Source organism: Heterodontus francisci, chromosome 27 (genome assembly GCF_036365525.1).
Source record: "Heterodontus francisci isolate sHetFra1 chromosome 27, sHetFra1.hap1, whole genome shotgun sequence".
NCBI lineage: Eukaryota > Metazoa > Chordata > Chondrichthyes > Heterodontiformes > Heterodontidae > Heterodontus > Heterodontus francisci.
This window is the reverse complement of record NC_090397.1, coordinates 15,123,214-15,141,803: the sequence shown is the minus strand read 5'-3', so window position 1 is coordinate 15,141,803 and position 18,590 is coordinate 15,123,214. Positions and strand designations below refer to the sequence as shown.

Sequence of the window (18,590 nt, the reverse complement as noted above, 5' to 3'; positions counted from 1 at the left end):
AGCTAGGTCATTCAGGGGTGATATCAGGAAGCACTTCTTCACACAAAGGGTGGTGGAAACTGGAACTCTCTTCCCCCCAAAAAGCTGTTGAGGCTGTGGATCAATTCGAAAATTCAAAACCGAGATTGATAGATTTTTTGTTAGGCAGAATCAAGGTGGGTAGGTAAAGATACAGATCAGCAATGATTTAACTTAACGGCAGAACAAGTTTGAGTGGCTGAATGAGCTACTCCTGTTTCCATGCTGGCCACAGTACAACAACAACTTGTATTTATAGAGCACCTTAAACATAAAATATCCCAAGGCACTTCACTGATGCATATTAAAATAAAACATGACACCGAGCCACATAAGGAGGTATTAGGGCAGATGACCAAAAGCTTGGTCAAAGAGGTGGGTTTTAAGGGGTATCTTAAAAGAGGAACGCAAGGTTTTTAAAAATTATTTGTTCATGGGATGTGGATATCGCTGGCTAGGACACATCTTGAGGGTGCATTTCATAAATTAGAGTGCATCTTTATGCAGTTTGACAGCAATACCATATTTGCATTTGAAAGTTGAATTGATGAGGAAAACTATTCTGTTGTACGCCTTTGGCAAGTGCTGTAAATACAAGTGGATTTCTTTAGTGTCTTACATCACTATGAAAATAGCTCTACAAGACAGTGCAAGAGGATAGGATCCAGGTTTAAACCCAACCCCGATGATAAGAGATTCCACTGGCTGTAGGTTATATGACAGAAATCTGCCAATAGGAATACTTCTAGATTATATCTTTTTATACGACATGGCTTTAGATAGAATAATGTGAATTTAAAACCGCTGTCGGGCAAGAAAGCAATATACAAAACTGTCTGGAGATATTTGTTTTCTGGAGGGAGGGAGTGAGGTGAGCGAGTGCTTTCCAGGAGGGCTTTCATTCCGTTTGGTCTATCAGTTTTTACAATTTGCTAATATTTTGATAAGTGAACCATTTAACTCAATCGGCATGCATCACTTCCAATGCACTTTTCTGCATTCTATAATTTCAATCCTATAAATACTTGCCTGATGTAAGTAAATAGATTGGTGTATAAAACACTGCACATCGAGATATGTCAGTCACTTCACAAAAAGCAACTCTCCTAATAATGTTTAGATTTTACTGCAACATTTGAAAACAGAAATGGTAGGATGGCATTGCAAAGGATTCCTTTTCAATTAGTTAAATATTTCAGTGTTTAATTATCACCTGTATAGGTGCAAATCCTACCCACCTCATATTCATCGAATAAGAGTGAAGAAAAACGTTGCCAGCAATTCTATGGAAAATTCTACAATATAAATGTAAAACACAGCCCAAAGCACCAGTTTTTCCTTATTATGCAACACAACACACAGACTCGTACTAATCTCTCTGTACAGTTCCTGCTCATAGATTTGCTGCTCACCTCACGCAGTGATGTGGTTTCCCGAATGAAGAACATGTTGATGATTCCAAGATATTTGGTTATTTTTGCACCAGGAATGAAGGAGAGAGGGGTCATTTCCACAACAGTGACTGTGGAGGTTGTGCATGATATTGGTGAGCGATGACGTGTATGGGCTTCAGCCAGTGGGCTCGCTTTGTCAAGTGAAGCGACTACAAGGGTTGGAAGAGAGACAGAAACAAAGTAGAATGCAGTTAGCAGTGAAAGACCAATTTGTTTAGATGATGACATGCTTTTTGTCATATTTTTTCAAAGCAGCTGCAAAGTGATATATTCAGCACCTGAAGCTCAGTGATGGAGCAGGCATGGGCTACATTAAAGAGTAGGTGATCATGCAAAACATGCAACAACAAAAAAGAGGCATAACAGCTGGAATGGGATTTTTCAAAGAGAGTGGCATTCCTTCAAAAGGCTCATTTTTTCCCCCTAGAAAGGGAGCACTTTAATAGCGATGGTTGCATTGGTGGTACCTCAATAAAAAAAGAAATTAAGGAAACATTTCTTTGCTGAAGGGAAGTTTTGATCAAGAGTGTGAAAGATGTTACTTTAGTAGAATGCAATATTTTAACATGTTCATCTCAAGGTTAAAGCTGTCCAAATGAAAGTTAACTAATTTCTGTTAAACATTCTCTGGACAAAGGTGCAGCTTTCACACTCAAATTGCATGTGTTGTTGATTTGCAATGCGATTACTGGGTAGGACAGTCCATCCTTCACCACTGGGGATCATAGGCATGTCTCAGATTATTATCACCATGATAAACTGTAACTTTCGCCTACTTGTTTTAATTGATCCACGCCTTATGGTTTGAGCTTTCTGTTTAATGAACTCTATCCAGCTGCTGCATCTGTCTGCAAAGGAACTGTAATCAACTGAGGTGGCTAAAAACACACACAGAAAAGAAAAAGAAAAATGGATGACATCTATTGCCTATTGCAATGCTCCTCTGATGAACCAATCATCACTGCATAAAGGGTCTGAAAAGGAGAATGAAGACCTCTTCCTTGGCTGAGTTAACAGTCTGATCTACTCACCTCCTTGTGCTGCTGGGGTGACTGGCTGCAAGTTGCCACTTTCTGTAATCCCTGAGAAAAAGATTTAATGAATAAATATTGGATAATCAAGATGCAAGAGCTCTGCAAGGCAACAGGATACCAAGGGATTTAAACATCACGTATAGCATGAAGACAAAGTGCGAGAGCTTTATCATTACCTCAAATATTAGGATCTTAAATTACAATTCTACAGTTCTGCTCTTTACAATGCATCCAAAGAATTAAACTGGAGAAAAATACAGATCCAGAGGAAGTACTTCAATTGATTAGATTCAGGCAGTCAAGGAGAAAATTGTACATCATGTGATTCAAAATAAAATGCACTTTAAATAATAACAGTTTCAAGCCACAAAACAATGGGGGCTTGTTTGCATATAAAATACATCATCTTACCCAGAAATTGAGTGAATATTATTCCTTTTCATTGATCATTTTATGATTTACAGATACAGAGTTTGAATTATTGGTTTAAAATGTTCGGTAAAAACTATTAAAACCAACCCATTAATGCATAAGTCATAGCCCTCTTATTCAGTTCCCAATGATAAGAAAATGGGGCGACATACAGAGATCAGTGGCACATGTATTAGTGTCCACTAGTGTTACCGTTAAGTATTACTATTGTTCCAAAGCACATTCATTCAAATATGTATTGTCAAACCAAATTATTGGAGTGCCACCTATTGATATTCTCTACTGCTAGCTTTTACTTACCACTAATATTTCCCAAGAAACATTAATCTAAATATTCCACTACGACAACAACAGGTGGTGATTGGGGCAAGTATTTTCACTGACTATTTATTATGGCTCACTCAATAATGGTTGTGGAGAATCCAGTTATGAAGATTTGGATTCTTTATTCGCTTTGAATGGCTAGGTAATTTCTGCAGTGAATGTACTGTAATTTGTTGCAAAATCTTCACATTAAACAGCTCAAAAAAAAACAAACACTCCAAATTGGCATCATGTTAAAATAGAAGTTTATACTGAAAGCTGCACACCCATTTACCTTAAAAGCATCTTATAAAGGGACATCTGCAAAAGGAAATGCATTTTTAAATAAGGGAAGGTTTTCCTTCTTCCCACCAAAACACATGCCTTCTCAACAAAAAGACTGGGATTGTACAATTTATAGGCATCCCATGAGTGATATCAATCCCACTCTAGTTCACCAGCAAGATGGTGTATTTAACTATTCAGAGAGAAAAATTCTTTCTTCGCCTTCCCCCACTTACCTGCTGGGCAAGACTCGAGAGCAAATATCTAGAGACTGGGTCTTGAACTGAAGGCTTTTAATTAGTTTTCACTGTTGTAGAAACAGGCCACATCGAACAGTTTCTAACCTCGCTTTGAAGTGAAATGTGGTACAGTAATGATATTATAGGCCGTTAACATATTTGAGTACCACAAAGATTCAATTTAAATATTTACTAAAACTCCTATGTCTACTACACTGTCTTACCTGCAGTCTTACTAGGGGAAAAGTGCACAGCAGGTTGAGTTGACTGCGATTCCATGCAGAGTTCCAAAGTAAACTGGAGCTGTTCTTCATTCTCGACAGAAGCTTTAGGCCAATGATGAAACAGAAACAATTAATTAAATTCGGCAAAGAATCTTGAGTAGAAAAGAGGAATACTTTCGGCTCAGAGTACTCCCACAATGTCTAGCTGAAGAAAATATCATAGAATGATACAGCACAGAAGGAGACCATATGGACCATTGTGCCTGTGCCTGCTTTTTTGAAAGACTATCCAATTAATCCCACTCTAATGCACTTTTCCTGTAGCCCTTTCAAGTATTTATCAACTTCCTTTTGTAAGTTACTACTGAAACTGCCTCCAGCAGCCTTTCAGGCAGTACATTCCAGATCATAACAATTCACTGCCTCTGGTTCAATTGCTAATTACCTTAATCTGTGTCCTCTGGTTACCTTCTGCCACTGGAAGCAGTTTGTCTTTATATACTCCATCAAAATCCTTCCTGATTTTGAACACCTTTATTAAATCTCCTCTTAACCTTCTCTGCTCGAAAGAGAGCAACCCCTGCTTCTTCAGTCACGCCAGACAACTGAAGTTTTGCATCCTTGGCACCATTCTTGTAAATCTCCTCTGCACTTTAAGGTCTTGACATGCTTCCTGAAGTGCAGTGCCTAGAATTGGATACAATACTCCAGCTGGGGCCTAATGAGAGATTTAGCACAACTCCCTTGCTTTTGTACTTAACGCCTCAAATTATAAAGCCAAGGATCCCATATGATTTTCTAACAGACTTCTCAATGTTCTGCTACCATCAAAGATTTGTTCACATAAACCCCCACAGTCCTTTCCTACTCTTTCTTTAATTTTGTGCTATTGGTTTATATTGCCTCACTTCATGCTTCTTTATGTTAAACTGCATCTGCCATGTGTCTGTCCAAGTCCTCCTGAAGTCTGTCACTATCCTTCTCATTATTTGCTACATTTCTAAGTTTCATGTCATCTGCAAACTTTGAAATTACGCCCTGTATACCCAAGTCCAGGTCAAAAAGAGCAGCAGTCTTAATGAGGACCCTGGGAGACACCACTGTATACTTTGGGAAAACTCTGACCATTACCTTAGTGTCTTTCATTATATAAACACCTAAATCCAATATGTAGATAATAAATTTTACATTACGCTCAGAACCCAACATTCACAGCATGAAATGAAACTCTATCGCACAAGTGAGTGAAAATGTTAGTACCTTAAACAACACATTCCAGTAATTTTATACTATATATTCAAGCAGTTTTTTTTCCTGTGTGAATTCTCACCAGCGAACCAAACAGCAGAAAATCTGAGTCTCTGAAACATAGTTTGCTATAATAGCGGAAATAAATCTAAACTAAGCAACTTATCAGAATTTATAGCACAATAACTTGCAAAACATTGTGGTATGGACTATCTAGAAGTCTTGGAAATGGGAACTGATTTTATCAGAGTTACAATGGTCAGGCTGGATTTCTCTTCACCAGGTTCTTTTCAATGCTAAAACCTCCCAAAGTTATCCACAAAATCATTAATTAATGAACCTAACAGTTAAATATAGGAGGTTGTTATCTTTCTCAGGGTTTTAACAGAACCTTGGTTTCACAGCTCAATGGCTGCATGTGAATTACTATTTTCAACTTTTATGCAATGTGATGACAATAAATTAATGAATAAGCTATCCAAGCACTGAAAACCAACAATATGCAGCTGTCACAAATTCCTGGATCATTTTAGAAATCGTGAGCATTTAATGTGGATTTTTTTTAATGTCATTTAGTAACAAATATTATTTCTTGACAATGAAATAACTCACCTTTCAGAAGGTTCTTGTCTGTGCAAACCTTAGTGATGTATTGGGCTTGGTCCTTGTCATATGTTATTGCAACAGCAGTGACTGCAACCTACAAAAATGAACTAAATGTGACTGAAAGCTACAATCCAAATTATGGGGGTTGGAACATTAAACACTGCTGTAAATGTTGGCAGTATAGTTCTATGTACCTGGATTAATTCATCCTCTGGTAATGCAACGTTGAAATTCACATGACAAAGACAGCAAGGTACCATGGACCGCAGCTTAAAATACAGGGTCTGGGGAATTAGGGAAAACACTTATTTGATCAAATAGAGAAAAAAAACATGGTAACATTTGCACGTAAAATTTTTAGAACTGTAAAGAATCACTATACTGTTTACAGTCCCATAACTGCACCCAGTCGCAAAAGAACAAATTGATAAATATCTTCAGCTGAAGCACAAATTGCTATCTCACAGGGCTAGTCTGCTGTCAAAATTGAATATTGAATTTGTTTTTCAAATATAAACATTCTACTATTTTATTTCCAAAGTCTTCTTGCATATGAACATATGAAATTGACCTGCTAGTCCATCAAGCCTGCCCCACAAAGTGATGGCCAGAGCATCATGACTAGGGTCCTACCAAATTCACGGTAAAATTTTACAAATTACATGGTCACACCATTTTAAGAATCGTGAATTTCACAATTTCACATATTTAAAATCATAAATTTCACGTCGCAACATAACATGAAAATGATCTATTTAAAACAAAAAAAGACAAGGAGGTTCCTGGTTTCAAATGGCATTCATTGTATACTCAAAAGCTATTGTAAAAAGTTAACTATAAACAGATCACATTCTTTACTCACTGAAGTCAGTGACTGAATGTAAGCATAGAGCAACATGCAACTATCTGTTTCTTCATTCCCTGTCTCTGCACTGTGAACACATGCCCATTTTTAGACAGAGCTCTCACTGCGTCCACAGACTTTTCTGTAACTGTCTGACAGCACCATGCTAGCTTTGCAAGGTGGGGTTTCTACATTCCACAGAATCCCAAAACTGCAGCATAGGCAACGCTTCTTTTGTGATGCTTTTACAAGCAGGAATCTCCAGCTGACAGTTCTAGTCAAAGACAGAAATCACATCAAACAACTTTAAATCCACCATCAACAGGTGCATTTGTGCTGGGTCAAAGGTACACACAGCTTTCAGGAACGCCACAGATGGTTGTTGAAACCTCGAAGTCACTTTTGCTTCACCCATGACTCTTCTCCATGGAAGTAATATTGTTTGAGCTTCTTTGCCATGCAAGAAAACACCTGTTGAGCACAGGCATTTAATTCAGTGTCATCCGCTTGATTGTGCTTCAGCCCAGAACAGTACATCCATTACTTTATTGAAAGCATCATGGATTGTGATAGGTCGAGATTCAAAGCAAGTGACTAAATCCATCGGTCTGTGGACCCATCACAAATAATTGCAAAAGACTCACATGCGTTAATTTGAGACTTCATCTCCTCACAATGTATAGCAAAAACCTTTGGTACGTAGTTTTGTCATAGTTTATTTTCACTTGGCAAGCAACCATCATTTTGCACATTATGTTGAATGAATACCCGCAGCTTTGGGTGATCAAATTTTTCCAATGGTATGTTGGCGCTTGGTGTTCATTTTCCAGCAGTGCCGTGTCGGATGCTCTCTTTCTGCTGCGATGGCTTTCGGACTCTAAATAGCGCTGAACCGTTGCCTGCCGTGTGTGATCGACGAAACACTGCAGCTTGTACAAAACAGTATTCCACCATCAGCATGCAGAATTTGGCTTCCAAATTCTCTCACTCCATGTGCTGCAGTACTGGTTGTGGCCGTTTTTGATTTGCTCATTCTGGCATTCTCACTTGTCTGCTAACACTTGAGACTGCTTCTCTCAAAACTGTACCGGAAGCCCCCTCTCATCTACCAATTAGCGAGTTCAGCCTTGTGTCAAAAAGGAAAATGCGCCAAGTTCACAAAATAGCCGATTTCACGGAGGACCCAAGGTTTCATGGTGCATGACACATTTTCACAGCCATGCATTTGTTGGGCCATAATCATGATTAAGCACTTTCCCACTGCTCACCTCTCACCATCCCTCAACCATGTAATCTTCTGGGACAGGCAGAAAAACAGAGAAAAAGACCTAAGGCCAATAAGCAAAACAATACTCTGTAAGATTTCTCTCTGAGCACCGCCTCCACCTTTTCAGGTGATCAAAATCAATCCAAGGGATCACATGAACCAAGTGTTATCTATTCTTTCTGCACCTAGAAATCTATAATTTTATTACTATAGTTACACAGGATTTCTCAATTGAATACTATTCATCCATCTTTTACTATATCAGGGCTTTAATAAATTCAAATTAAATCAAAAAGCACCTAGCATTTAGAGGAGCTTCTATTCTGCAACAGCTTCAACTTTCAACTCAATGAACGTGGAAGTTAGTGTAAGAACTTGCATTTATACAACACTTTTAATATAGACAAACATCCCAAGGTGCTTCACTGATAGCACAAACAGACAAATATGGACCCTGAAGTCATAGGAAGAGATTTTAGGAGGGGTGACTAAAAGCTTTGACAAAGATGTAGGTTTTAAGGAGGGTCTTAGAAGAAAGTGAGAGAGGTGGAGAGGTTTGGGGAGGGCACTTCAGAACTTGGGGCTTAAACAAGTGAAGACACAGCCAATAGTGGGACAATGGGAGTGAAGAATATACAAGAGGCCAGAACTGAAGGAAATGATAATTCAGAAAGGACTGTAGAGCTGGACACGGTTACAGAGATAGCGAGGGGCATCTACTGATATAAATACAAGAAGAAAGTTATCAGTGGTTGTTTTGTCCTCAGATCTCTTGAGAAAAATTTCCCAATGTTAAAGAGGCTGCAAGTTGTTGATGATGTTTTCCCATCATTTCCAGCCTCTTACCTTCAACAGATTTTCACAAAGATCACTAAAAGCTTTATTAAGCCCGTGCGATGTGAGACTAGTAACATTGTTTAACCGGAACACTCTCACTGAAGTGAACATCTAAAAAGGGAAAGGAGAGGGGAAAGCACAGTTAGTCATAGTAACAGGCACATTCAATTGAGTGTTATAAATACAAAATTACAAATATTAATTATTCGGGCTGTGGCTGATAACTTTCTGAATAACCCATTCTAACAAAGGTTGAGTTCATAAATACTGAGCCCTCAAACTTCCCTGTTTGTAAATGCATTCCTGAAATGGACCACCCTTCAAGACTATGCTAAATAATCAATTGTGTAAAAAAACAAATACTGAGTGGCTAGTTTTAAACACAAGAATTTAACAGGTACTGTAGGACTTGCAATACTGGCATTGTAGCTACAAATTGATCTGATTTCTGCCACACTTCCAAAAACAAAAAAGACCACATGAAACAAAACATAAAATGTAAGAACTGCATGTGTTTGTGATGGGGGTTATAAAAATCCTGCTTTATTTCAACAGTTCCAGCACCGAACTGTTTGCAGATAAATGGCCTGCTTGTGTCTTTTCATAACTTAAATGCATAGCATTGTTAACTTGAAACAAACAATAATCTAGTTATCAACAGAAAATGACTTCAAATGTCATAATACAAGAGAACCATTTTTGGATTAGCAACATTTCTGCTTACTTGCTCCATTGTGCTTCCTAATAGTTTGCAGTAACTTAAAAACATTTTAATGCCAAACTCAACAATATTGTACTAATTAGTTTAAAAAGTACATTTTTTCTCTTCTGCAGGAATGTAAAGCCAGCCAGTATCTAAGGAACTTGGGTGAGCCCAAGCAATAGGTGGGATTAGAGAAACCTACAGTTTGTTTACTTGGGATGAGGGCAGTTGAATTATAAAGAGTTGAGATGAGTCTTGATTAGGAGGGAAAATAAGTGTGATGGTATATTAACCTCAGAAATCAGTCAGCAATCGACTAAAATTGTCACAGGTGCATTGTTAAAACACAAAATCCTGGGACAGCATTAACTTCCAAGTCATCCATCTAATGCATGGTGTACACTGACCACTTAGCTGGATTTAGCAGGTCACCCATAACTCAACTGAACAAAAACACACAAACTGCTTTCAAACTTTTATTTTCAGCTTTGCGTTACTCTGCATTGGCTTTTACTTACCCAATATACTCCACCAACAGATGTAATATAGCTGGCTGGCCACTCTTCAAATTCAAAATATTCATCTTTCACCCTTTATACCACAGAATGGTCTATATATAAACCCTTAAAGGAACAGTGGCATATTCCTTCAAGGATTTATACCTGACTACACCCTGTACAGTACCTGAACTTACTGAATTACCATCACTTAAAACAAAGAGACCACTCCCAGTGTCCCAAGGTCTCACTCCTTGGATTTATATACATGCAGTATACCTGTAATTTTAACATTCAGGATACTTCTCCTACTCTGTGCACTGGAGTTTTAAACAAAATGAATCATTTAATGTAGCCTACCTACAATAAGCCCCATCAGAATTGTTTTTTTTGTGTTAGAATATTAGATAACTTGCAATCTGAAGGTAGCTCAGTTTCCACATACAAATGAAGATGCAATCAACTAAATGGAGAAGTTGGCAAAAAAGGAAACTTAACACAACAAAAAGGAAACTTTGGTCAAATTATGAACATGGTGCAGCTGCAGTGTTTGCAACTGGAGGCTGAGTCTCCCTTAAGGAAGAAATGCCTTCTTTTGTGGCAGATAATCTAGCCTTTTTGTTTGCTCAACCATTTGGCTTCCACATACAAATGAATTGAGTCAAAGCCATGCAGCAAACTGGGGTGGGATCTCTCAAGACTAAATGCTGATTGCCAGTGCCAAACTCATCATCAGCCATCACATCACGACAGCAGTGGGCCATCAAAACATGCACATCATTGCGTCTTGCAGACAGTTCCAGAAGGAAGCCGCAGGACCCATATCATGAGCAGACGGAGATGGGGCAGCCAACATTCTAATTTCCCAACTCTACATTGTTTCACAAATATTACACAAACTTACCTGTAAATCAGACGTCCAATTGTTGATGCCTGGCATTATCTCAGTATTACAACTGTAAAAACCTGTCAACATCAAATAAATTACATAAGATACGAGTCAAGAATAACAAGTACAAATCAAGAGAGTTCAGCTGAGCAGAGACAGATTTAAGAGAGTTCAGTTTAGCAGAGTCAGATAACTTTCATGCATCAATATGGAACACCCTCATTTGATCTTCAAATTCTGTCCATGTTGCAGAAAAATATTAGAGAATGAATTTGCACAGAAATTAGAAAAGGATAAAGAGAAGCATTTGTGTTAAAAAATGTTGTATAGTCCATTACGTGGGCATCCTCCTGTGGGCTTACCAGATGGTGTGGGAGCATCTGTCAACAATGAGTGAATATCTTCAACAGCTTCAGCATCATCAATCTGAAATATAGAGCTTTGTTATTAAGGCCCTGATCTGCTTCAGTGGAATACAGCGCAGTGTTGTTAAAAAGCTCACCTGGCTCAGTAGAATACCAACACCAATTCTCTCGACCCCTCCAACTGTCTCTAAATTATCAGTCTGCTTGGCCGTTATCCAGTATTGGACAAGCAGAAATTTCCTCCAGTTAGAAATTGGGAAGACCGAAGTCATTGTTTTCAGTCCCTGCTACAAACTCCACTCTCTTGCCTCAGCCTCTCCCTGCAACTGAATGAGGCTGAGCCAGACTGCTCGTAACCTTGATGTCATATTTGACTTCAGGATGAACTTCCGACCACATATCTGCAGCATCACTAAGAATGCCTATTCCACCTCCCGCAACATTACCTACTCCACCCTTGCCTCAACTCATCTTCTGCTGAAATTCGCATTCATGTCTTTTTCACCTCGAGACCTGACTGTTCCAATACACTCCAGACCGGCCGCCCACATTTTAGCCTGCATAAATGTGAGGTCATCCAAAACTCTGCTGCCATGTCCGCTCCCAGTTAAGCCGTGCCTTGATTTTGAAATTCACATCCTTGTTTACAAATAGACAGAGCTAAACAATTCCACAACCAATGGATCAGATCAAAGCTCTGCAGTCCTGCCACCTTCGGTCGTGAATGGTGGTGGGCAATTGAACAACTAACCAGAGGAGGAGACTCTACAACAGGGTTGTCCAAACTTTTCGCGTAGGGGTGGAGGGGCCACATTACAATTTTTGGCTTACATAGGGGACCAGTGAGACAATTTCGGAAAGATAAAGGCATTAAAAATTTACTATTAATCAAAACAACAAAAAATGTGCAATTTTGTGAAGAAGCTTTAAATGAGAAGATTAAGATATTGATTTACTTTCTCATCAATATGTTGGACACTGATTTAGTGAGATATCTGGCATTTGCTTGCAAGAGTAGTCAATATTTGCCTGCACACTTCTTGTAGCGACCAGGAGTATTCCGGACAGATGTCCTTCTGTCAGGAGTGATATTGATCACTCTCCTCCCCTATTTTAGTTTCTCTCTCCCTCTCCCCTTGTATCCCCCTGTGTTTTTCCCCCACCTCTCTGTTATTCCTCCCCTCTCTGTGTTGTCCTAGCTTTCTGTGTCCCCCTCCCTCACTCCAGCCTTCCACGCTCTGACCCCCGCTCTCTCCTCTCTCTGACGCCCGCTCTCGCCGTTCCTCTCTCTCCCTATCTCCCTGTTTACTTCTCACTCTCTCTTCTCCCCATTTACCCCCTCTCTCTCTTCTCCCCATTTACCCCTTCCCCTCTCTCTCCATTCCCCCCTCTCTCTCTCTCCCCGTTTCCTCCTCTCTCTCTCTCTCTAACTCCCCATTTCCCCCTCTCTCCCCGTTCCCCCCCCCTCTCTCACCGTTTCCCCTCTCCCTCTGTTTCCCCCTCTCTTGCTCTCTCTCTCCGTTTCCCCCATCTCTCTCTCTCCGTTTCCCCCCCTCTCTCGCTCCCTCCGTTTCCCCCCCTCTCTCGCTCCCTCCGTTTCCCCCCCTCTCTCGCTCCCTCCGTTTCCCCCCCTCTCTCGCTCCCTCCGTTTCCCCCCCTCTCTCGCTCCCTCCGTTTTCCCCCCTCTCTCCCCATTTCCCCCCTCTCTCCCCATTTCCTCCCTCTCTATCTCTCTCTGTTTCCCCCTTTCTCTCTCTCTGTTTCCCCCTTTCTCTCTCGCTCCCTCCGTTTCCCCCCCTCTCTCGCTCCCTCCGTTTTCCCCCCTCTCTCCCCATTTCCCCCCTCTCTCTCCCTCTCCGTTTCCCACCCCCTCTCTCTCCCTCTCCGTTTCCCACCCCCTCTCTCTCCCTCTCCGTTTCCCACCCCCTCTCTCTCCCTCTCCGTTTCCCACCCCCTCTCTCTCCCTCCTCCGTTTCCCACCCCCTCTCTCTCCCTCTCCGTTTCCCACCCCCTCTCTCTCCCTCTCCGTTTCCCACCCCCTCTCTCTCCCTCTCCGTTTCCCCCCCCCCCTCTCTCCCTCTCCGTTTCCCCCCCCCCTCTCTCTCCCTCTCCGTTTCCCCCCCCCTCTCTCTCCCTCTCCGTTTCCCCCCCCCTCTCTCTCCCTCTCCGTTTCCCCCCCCCTCTCTCTCCCTCTCCGTTTCCCCCCCCCTCTCTCTCCCTCTCCGTTTCCCCCCCCTCTCTCTCTCCCTCTCCGTTTCCCCCCCCTCTCTCTCCCTCTCCGTTTCCCCCCCCCTCTCTCTCCCTCTCCGTTTCCCCCCCCCCTCTCCTCTCCCTCTCCGTTTCCCCCCCCCCTCTCTCTCCCTCTCCGTTTCCCCCCCCCCTCTCTCTCCCTCTCCGTTTCCCCCCCCCTCTCTCTCCCTCTCCGTTTCCCCCCCCCTCTCTCTCCCTCTCCGTTTCCCCCCCCCTCTCTCTCCCTCTCCGTTTCCCCCCCCCTCTCTCTCCCTCTCCGTTTCCCCCCCCTCTCTCTCCCTCTCCGTTTCCCCCCCCCTCTCTCTCCCTCTCCGTTTCCCCCCCCCTCTCTCTCCCTTCTCCGTTTCCCCCCCCCCTCTCTCTCCTCTCCGTTTCCCCCCCCCTCTCTCTCCCTCTCCGTTTCCCCCCCCCTCTCTCTCCCTCTCCGTTTCCCCCCCCCTCTCTCTCCCTCTCCGTTTCCCCCCCCCCTCTCTCTCCCTCTCCGTTTCCCCCCCCCCTCTCTCTCCCTCTCCGTTTCCCCCCCCCTCTCTCTCCCTCTCCGTTTCCCCCCCCCCTCTCTCTCCCTCTCCGTTCCCCCCCCCCCTCTCTCCCTCTCCGTTTCCCCCCCCCTCTCTCTCTCCCTCATCCGTTTCCCCCCCTCTCTCTCCCTCTCCGTTTCCCCCCCTCTCTCTCCTCTCCGTTTCCCCCCTCTCTCTCTCTCTCCGTTTCCCTCCTCTCCGTTTCCCCCCTCTCTCTCCCTCTCCGTTTCCCCCCCCTCTCTCTCCCTCTCCGTTTCCCTCCCTCTCCCTCCCTCTCCGTTTCCCCCCCCTCTCTCTCCCTCTCCGTTTCCCCCCTCTCCGTTTCCCCCCTCTCCGTTTCCCCCCCTCTCTCTCCCTCTCCGTTTCCCCCCCCTCTCTCTCCCTCTGCGTTTCCCGCCCCCCTCTCTCCCTCTGCGTTTCCCGCCCCCCTCTCTCCCTCTGCGTTTCCCGCCCCCCTCTCTCCCTCTGCGTTTCCCGCCCCCCCTCTCGCTCCCTCTTCCCCCCCTCTCTCTCCCCCCTCTTTCACTCCCTCTCTCTCTCTCCCCTGTCCCCCCCTCCCCTGTTTCTCCCCCTCTCTCGTCCCTGTTTCCCCCTATCTCTCCCCTCCCTCTCCCTCTTTCCCCCTCCCTGTTTACCACCCCTCTCTCTCTCTTCTCCCTCTCCGCCCCTCCCCAGCCTCTCTCTCTCTCTCCGCCCCTCCCCAGCCTCTCTTCTCTCTCTCCGCCCCTCCCCAGTCTCTCTCTCTCTCTCCGCCCCTCCCCAGCCTCTCTCTCTCTCTCCCGCCCCTCCCCAGCCTCTCTCTCTCTCTCCGCCCACTCCCCAGCCTCTCTCTCTCTCTCCGCCCCTCCCCCAGCCTCTCTCTCTCTCTCCGCCCCTCCCCAGCCTCTCTCTCTCTCTCTCTCTCCGCCCCTCCCCAGCCTCTCTCTCTCTCTCTCTCTCCGCCCCTCCCCAGCCTCTCTCTCTCTCTCCGCCCCTCCCCTTTTTAAAAATAAGTAGGAACCCTCTGGAAAACCCCGAATCTGTCCAAAGTTGCAAAATTGCTGTTCCCAATGTCAGCACCTGTCAGCAGTGAAACTGATTTGCAATAGTTTTTAAAAAGCCAGTCTGAAAGAAGAAGCCAGTGGGAACTTCTCATTTCTGAAACACATCCGCGAGCCTGCTAGAAACCTTGGGTGGACCAGATCCTAGCCCACAGGACGTATGCTGGACAACCCTGCTCTACAAAATATCCCCATCCTCAATGATGGGAGGAGCCCCAGCACATCAGTGCAAAAAAATAAGGTTGAAGCATTTGCAACCGTCTTTAGCCAGAAGTGCACAGTGGCTGATCCATCTTGGCCTCCTCCTGAGGTCCCCAAGCATCACATATGCCAGTCTTCAGCCAATTTGATTCACTCCACGTGTTATCAAGAAATTGCTGAAGACACTGGATACAGCAAAAGTTATGGATCCTGAGAACATCCTGGCTGTACTACTGAAGACTTGTGCTCCTGAACTAGCCGTGTCCCTAACCAAGCTGCTCCAGTACTGTTACAACACTGGCATCTACCCGACAATGTGGAAAATTGCTCAGGTATGCCTGTACATAAAAAGCACAACAAATCGCAATCCGGCCAATTACCACCCCATCAGTCTACCCTCGATCATCAGCAAAGTGATGGAAGGTGTCGTCGACAGTGCTATCAAGCGCTACTTAAACAGCAACAACCTGTTCAATGATGCTCAGTTTGGGTTTCACCAGCGTCACTCAGCTCCTGACCTCATTAGTGCCTCAGCTCAAACATGGACAAAAGAGCTGAACTCAAGAGGTGAGCTGACAGTGATTGCCTGGATATCAAGGCAGTATTTGGCTGAGTGTGGCATCAAGGAGCCCGAGCCAAATTGAAGTCAAAGGGAATCGGAGAAAACTCTCCACTGACTGGAGTCACAACTGGCACAAAGGAAGATGGTTGTGGCTGTTAGAGGCCAATCATCTGAACCCCAGGACAATTGCTGCAGAAGCTCCTTAGGGTAGTGTCCTAGGCCCAACCATGTTCAGTTGCTTCATCAATGACCTTTCCTCATCATAAGGTCAGAAGTGGGATGTACGCTGATGATTGGACGGTGTACAGTACCATTTGCAACTCCTCAGATACTGATGCAGTCTGTGTCTATACACAGCAAGACCTTGACAACATTCAGGCTTGGGCTGTTAAGAGGGCCGAGTAGCATTCGGCCCACACAAGTGCCAGGCAATGACTGTCGCCAACAAGAGAGAATTTAACCATAACCAAAATACTGCAGATGCTGGAAATCTGAAATAAAAACAGAAAATGCTGCAAATATTCAGCAGGTCAGGCAGCATCTGTGGAAAGTGAAGCAGAGTTAATGTCAGGTCTGTGACCTTCCATCGGACCTGTTCTGATGAAAGGTCACAGACCTGAAACGTTAACTCTGCTTCTCTCTCCACAGATGCTGCCTGACCTGCTGAGTATTTCCGAGAATTTAACCATCCCCCTTGACATTCAGCGACATTACGATCGCTGAATCCCCCACTTTCAACATCCTGGGAGTGGGGTGGGGGAGGTTACCATTGACCAGAAACTGAACTGGACCAGCCACATGAATACTATGGTTACACGAGCAGGACAGCGGCTGGGAATTCTGTGGCAAGTAACCTACCTCCTGACTCCCCAAGGTACAAGACAGGACTGAGATAGAATACTCTCCCACTTGCCTGGATGAATGCAGCGCCAACAACACATCAGGAAAGCTCAACACCATCCAGGACAAAGCAGTCTTCTTGATCAGCAACCCATCCACCAACTTAAACATTCACACCCTGCACCACCGACGCACAGTGGCAACAGTGTGCACCATATACAAGATGCACTGCAGAAACTCACCACACCTCCTTCAATGGCACCTTCCAAACCAGCAACCTCTGCCACCTAGAAGGACAAGGGCAACAGACGCAGGGAAACGCCATCATCTGCAAGTTTCCCTCCAAGCCACACCACCATCCTAAATTGGAACTAGAGCATCGTTCTTTCACTGGTCGCTGGATCAAAATCCTGGAATTCCCTCACTAACAGCAATGTATGTGTACCCATGTCAGATGGACTGCAGTGGTTCAAGAAGGCAGCTCATCACCACCTTCACAAGGGCAACAGATGCAGGCCTGGTCAGCGACGCCCACATCCCATGAAATGAATTAAAACCAATCCCTCCCTGGCCTTGCCCCCTCCTTATCTCTGCAACCTCCTCCAACCCCATAACCCTCAGAGATATCCGTGCTGCTCTGGCCTCTTGAACATTCCTGATTTGAATTGTTTCACCATGGGCCATGCCTTCAGCTCCCATGGTCCTATGCTCTGGAATTCCCTCATAAACGTCTCCGCCTCCCTACCACTCTTCTCCTCCTTCAAGACACTCTTTAAAACCTATCTCCTTCACCAAGTTTTTGGTCATCTGCCCTAGTATCTTTTGTGGCTGTCAAAATTTGCTTTATAATGTTCCTGTGAAGTGCTTTGGGATGTTTTATTATGTTAAAGGTGTTACATAAATACACATTGATGCTGTTGCTACTGAATACGATGTTATTAAAGCCCTGATCTGGTTCAGTGGAATATAGTGCAGTATTATTAAATCCCTCATCTGAGTCAGTGGAATGTAGGGCAATGTTACCAAAGCTCGATCTGATGGAATATAGTTTATTATTAAAGTCCTGATCAGAGTCTGAATATAGCCAGCGTTATTGAGGTCTTAGCTTGGGGCAAATATAGTGCGGTGATATTAAGGTCTGGGATTGGTGCAATATTGTGTGGTGTTATTGAGGTGCTCGCTTGGCAGAATATAGTGCAATGTCATTAAAGCCCTGAACTAAAAGACCATGCTTGCTACCACATAGAGTGTGCAGCACAGAGTGATAGGGTACAGAATGCTAAAGTTGGGATTTTGATGCAAGTGGAAATTTGGTGCAGAGGGGGAAGGAGGTGCTGCTTTTTATTCTTTTTGTTTTATCTCCCAGAAGCTGGTGAATGTTTTTCTTTTGTCTCCAAACCCTACCTGAAACTTACTATTACTTTAATTAATTAGCAACTAATCAAATAAATAAATATGTTTAGACAGATATGGCAGAGCAGGTGGTGCGTGGATCAGAACAAGGACTGCAGGGTGGATGGGAAAAAGGATCATAGCAACATTGTGCAGGAAGCCATTCAAGTGGGGGCAATGAAAAGGAATGTGACAGTAATCGGGGACAGTACAGTCAGGGGGATAGATTCAGTTCTCTGCAGCAGTGACCAGAGTTCCGAAGGTTGCACCCGGTTAAAGACATCCCCTTGCGGCTGGAGACAAACTCAGAGTGGGAGGATCCAGTTGTTGTGGTCCACGTAGGAACAAACAACATAGGTAGAACCAGGAATGATGTTCTGCTGAAAAGGTTTGAGGAGTTAGGGCCCAAATTAAAACACAAAACCAAAGGGAATAATCTCTGGATTGTTAGATAAGCCACGCACCAATTGGCATAGGGTCAAGCAGAGAATTAAATTCATGGCTGAAAGAGTGGTGTGAGAAGAAGGGCTTTCGATTCATGA

The 18,590-nt window shown here is 43.8% G+C and overlaps 1 protein-coding gene across 12 annotated transcripts in view; it reads right to left on the bottom strand.

Annotated features, from left to right (window-relative positions):
- c2cd5 (C2 calcium dependent domain containing 5) overlaps positions 1-18,590 on the bottom strand; it is a 148,837-nt gene that overhangs the window by 16,470 nt on the left and 113,777 nt on the right. For 10 of the 12 annotated variants that reach the window (XM_068058899.1, XM_068058905.1, XM_068058909.1 and 7 more), the window contains 9 exons: positions 11,243-11,306; positions 10,896-10,957; positions 8,801-8,902; positions 6,038-6,127; positions 5,850-5,937; positions 3,990-4,091; positions 2,504-2,554; positions 2,249-2,350; positions 1,431-1,621 (listed from right to left, as the gene is read on the bottom strand). In XM_068058899.1, coding sequence (XP_067915000.1) covers positions 1,431-1,621; positions 2,249-2,350; positions 2,504-2,554; positions 3,990-4,091; positions 5,850-5,937; positions 6,038-6,127; positions 8,801-8,902; positions 10,896-10,957; positions 11,243-11,306 — 852 coding nt within the window. The remainder of the gene's footprint in view (positions 1-1,430; positions 1,622-2,248; positions 2,351-2,503; positions 2,555-3,989; positions 4,092-5,849; positions 5,938-6,037; positions 6,128-8,800; positions 8,903-10,895; positions 10,958-11,242; positions 11,307-18,590) is intronic. The other 2 variants (XM_068058900.1, XM_068058902.1) reach the window with 2 other exon arrangements.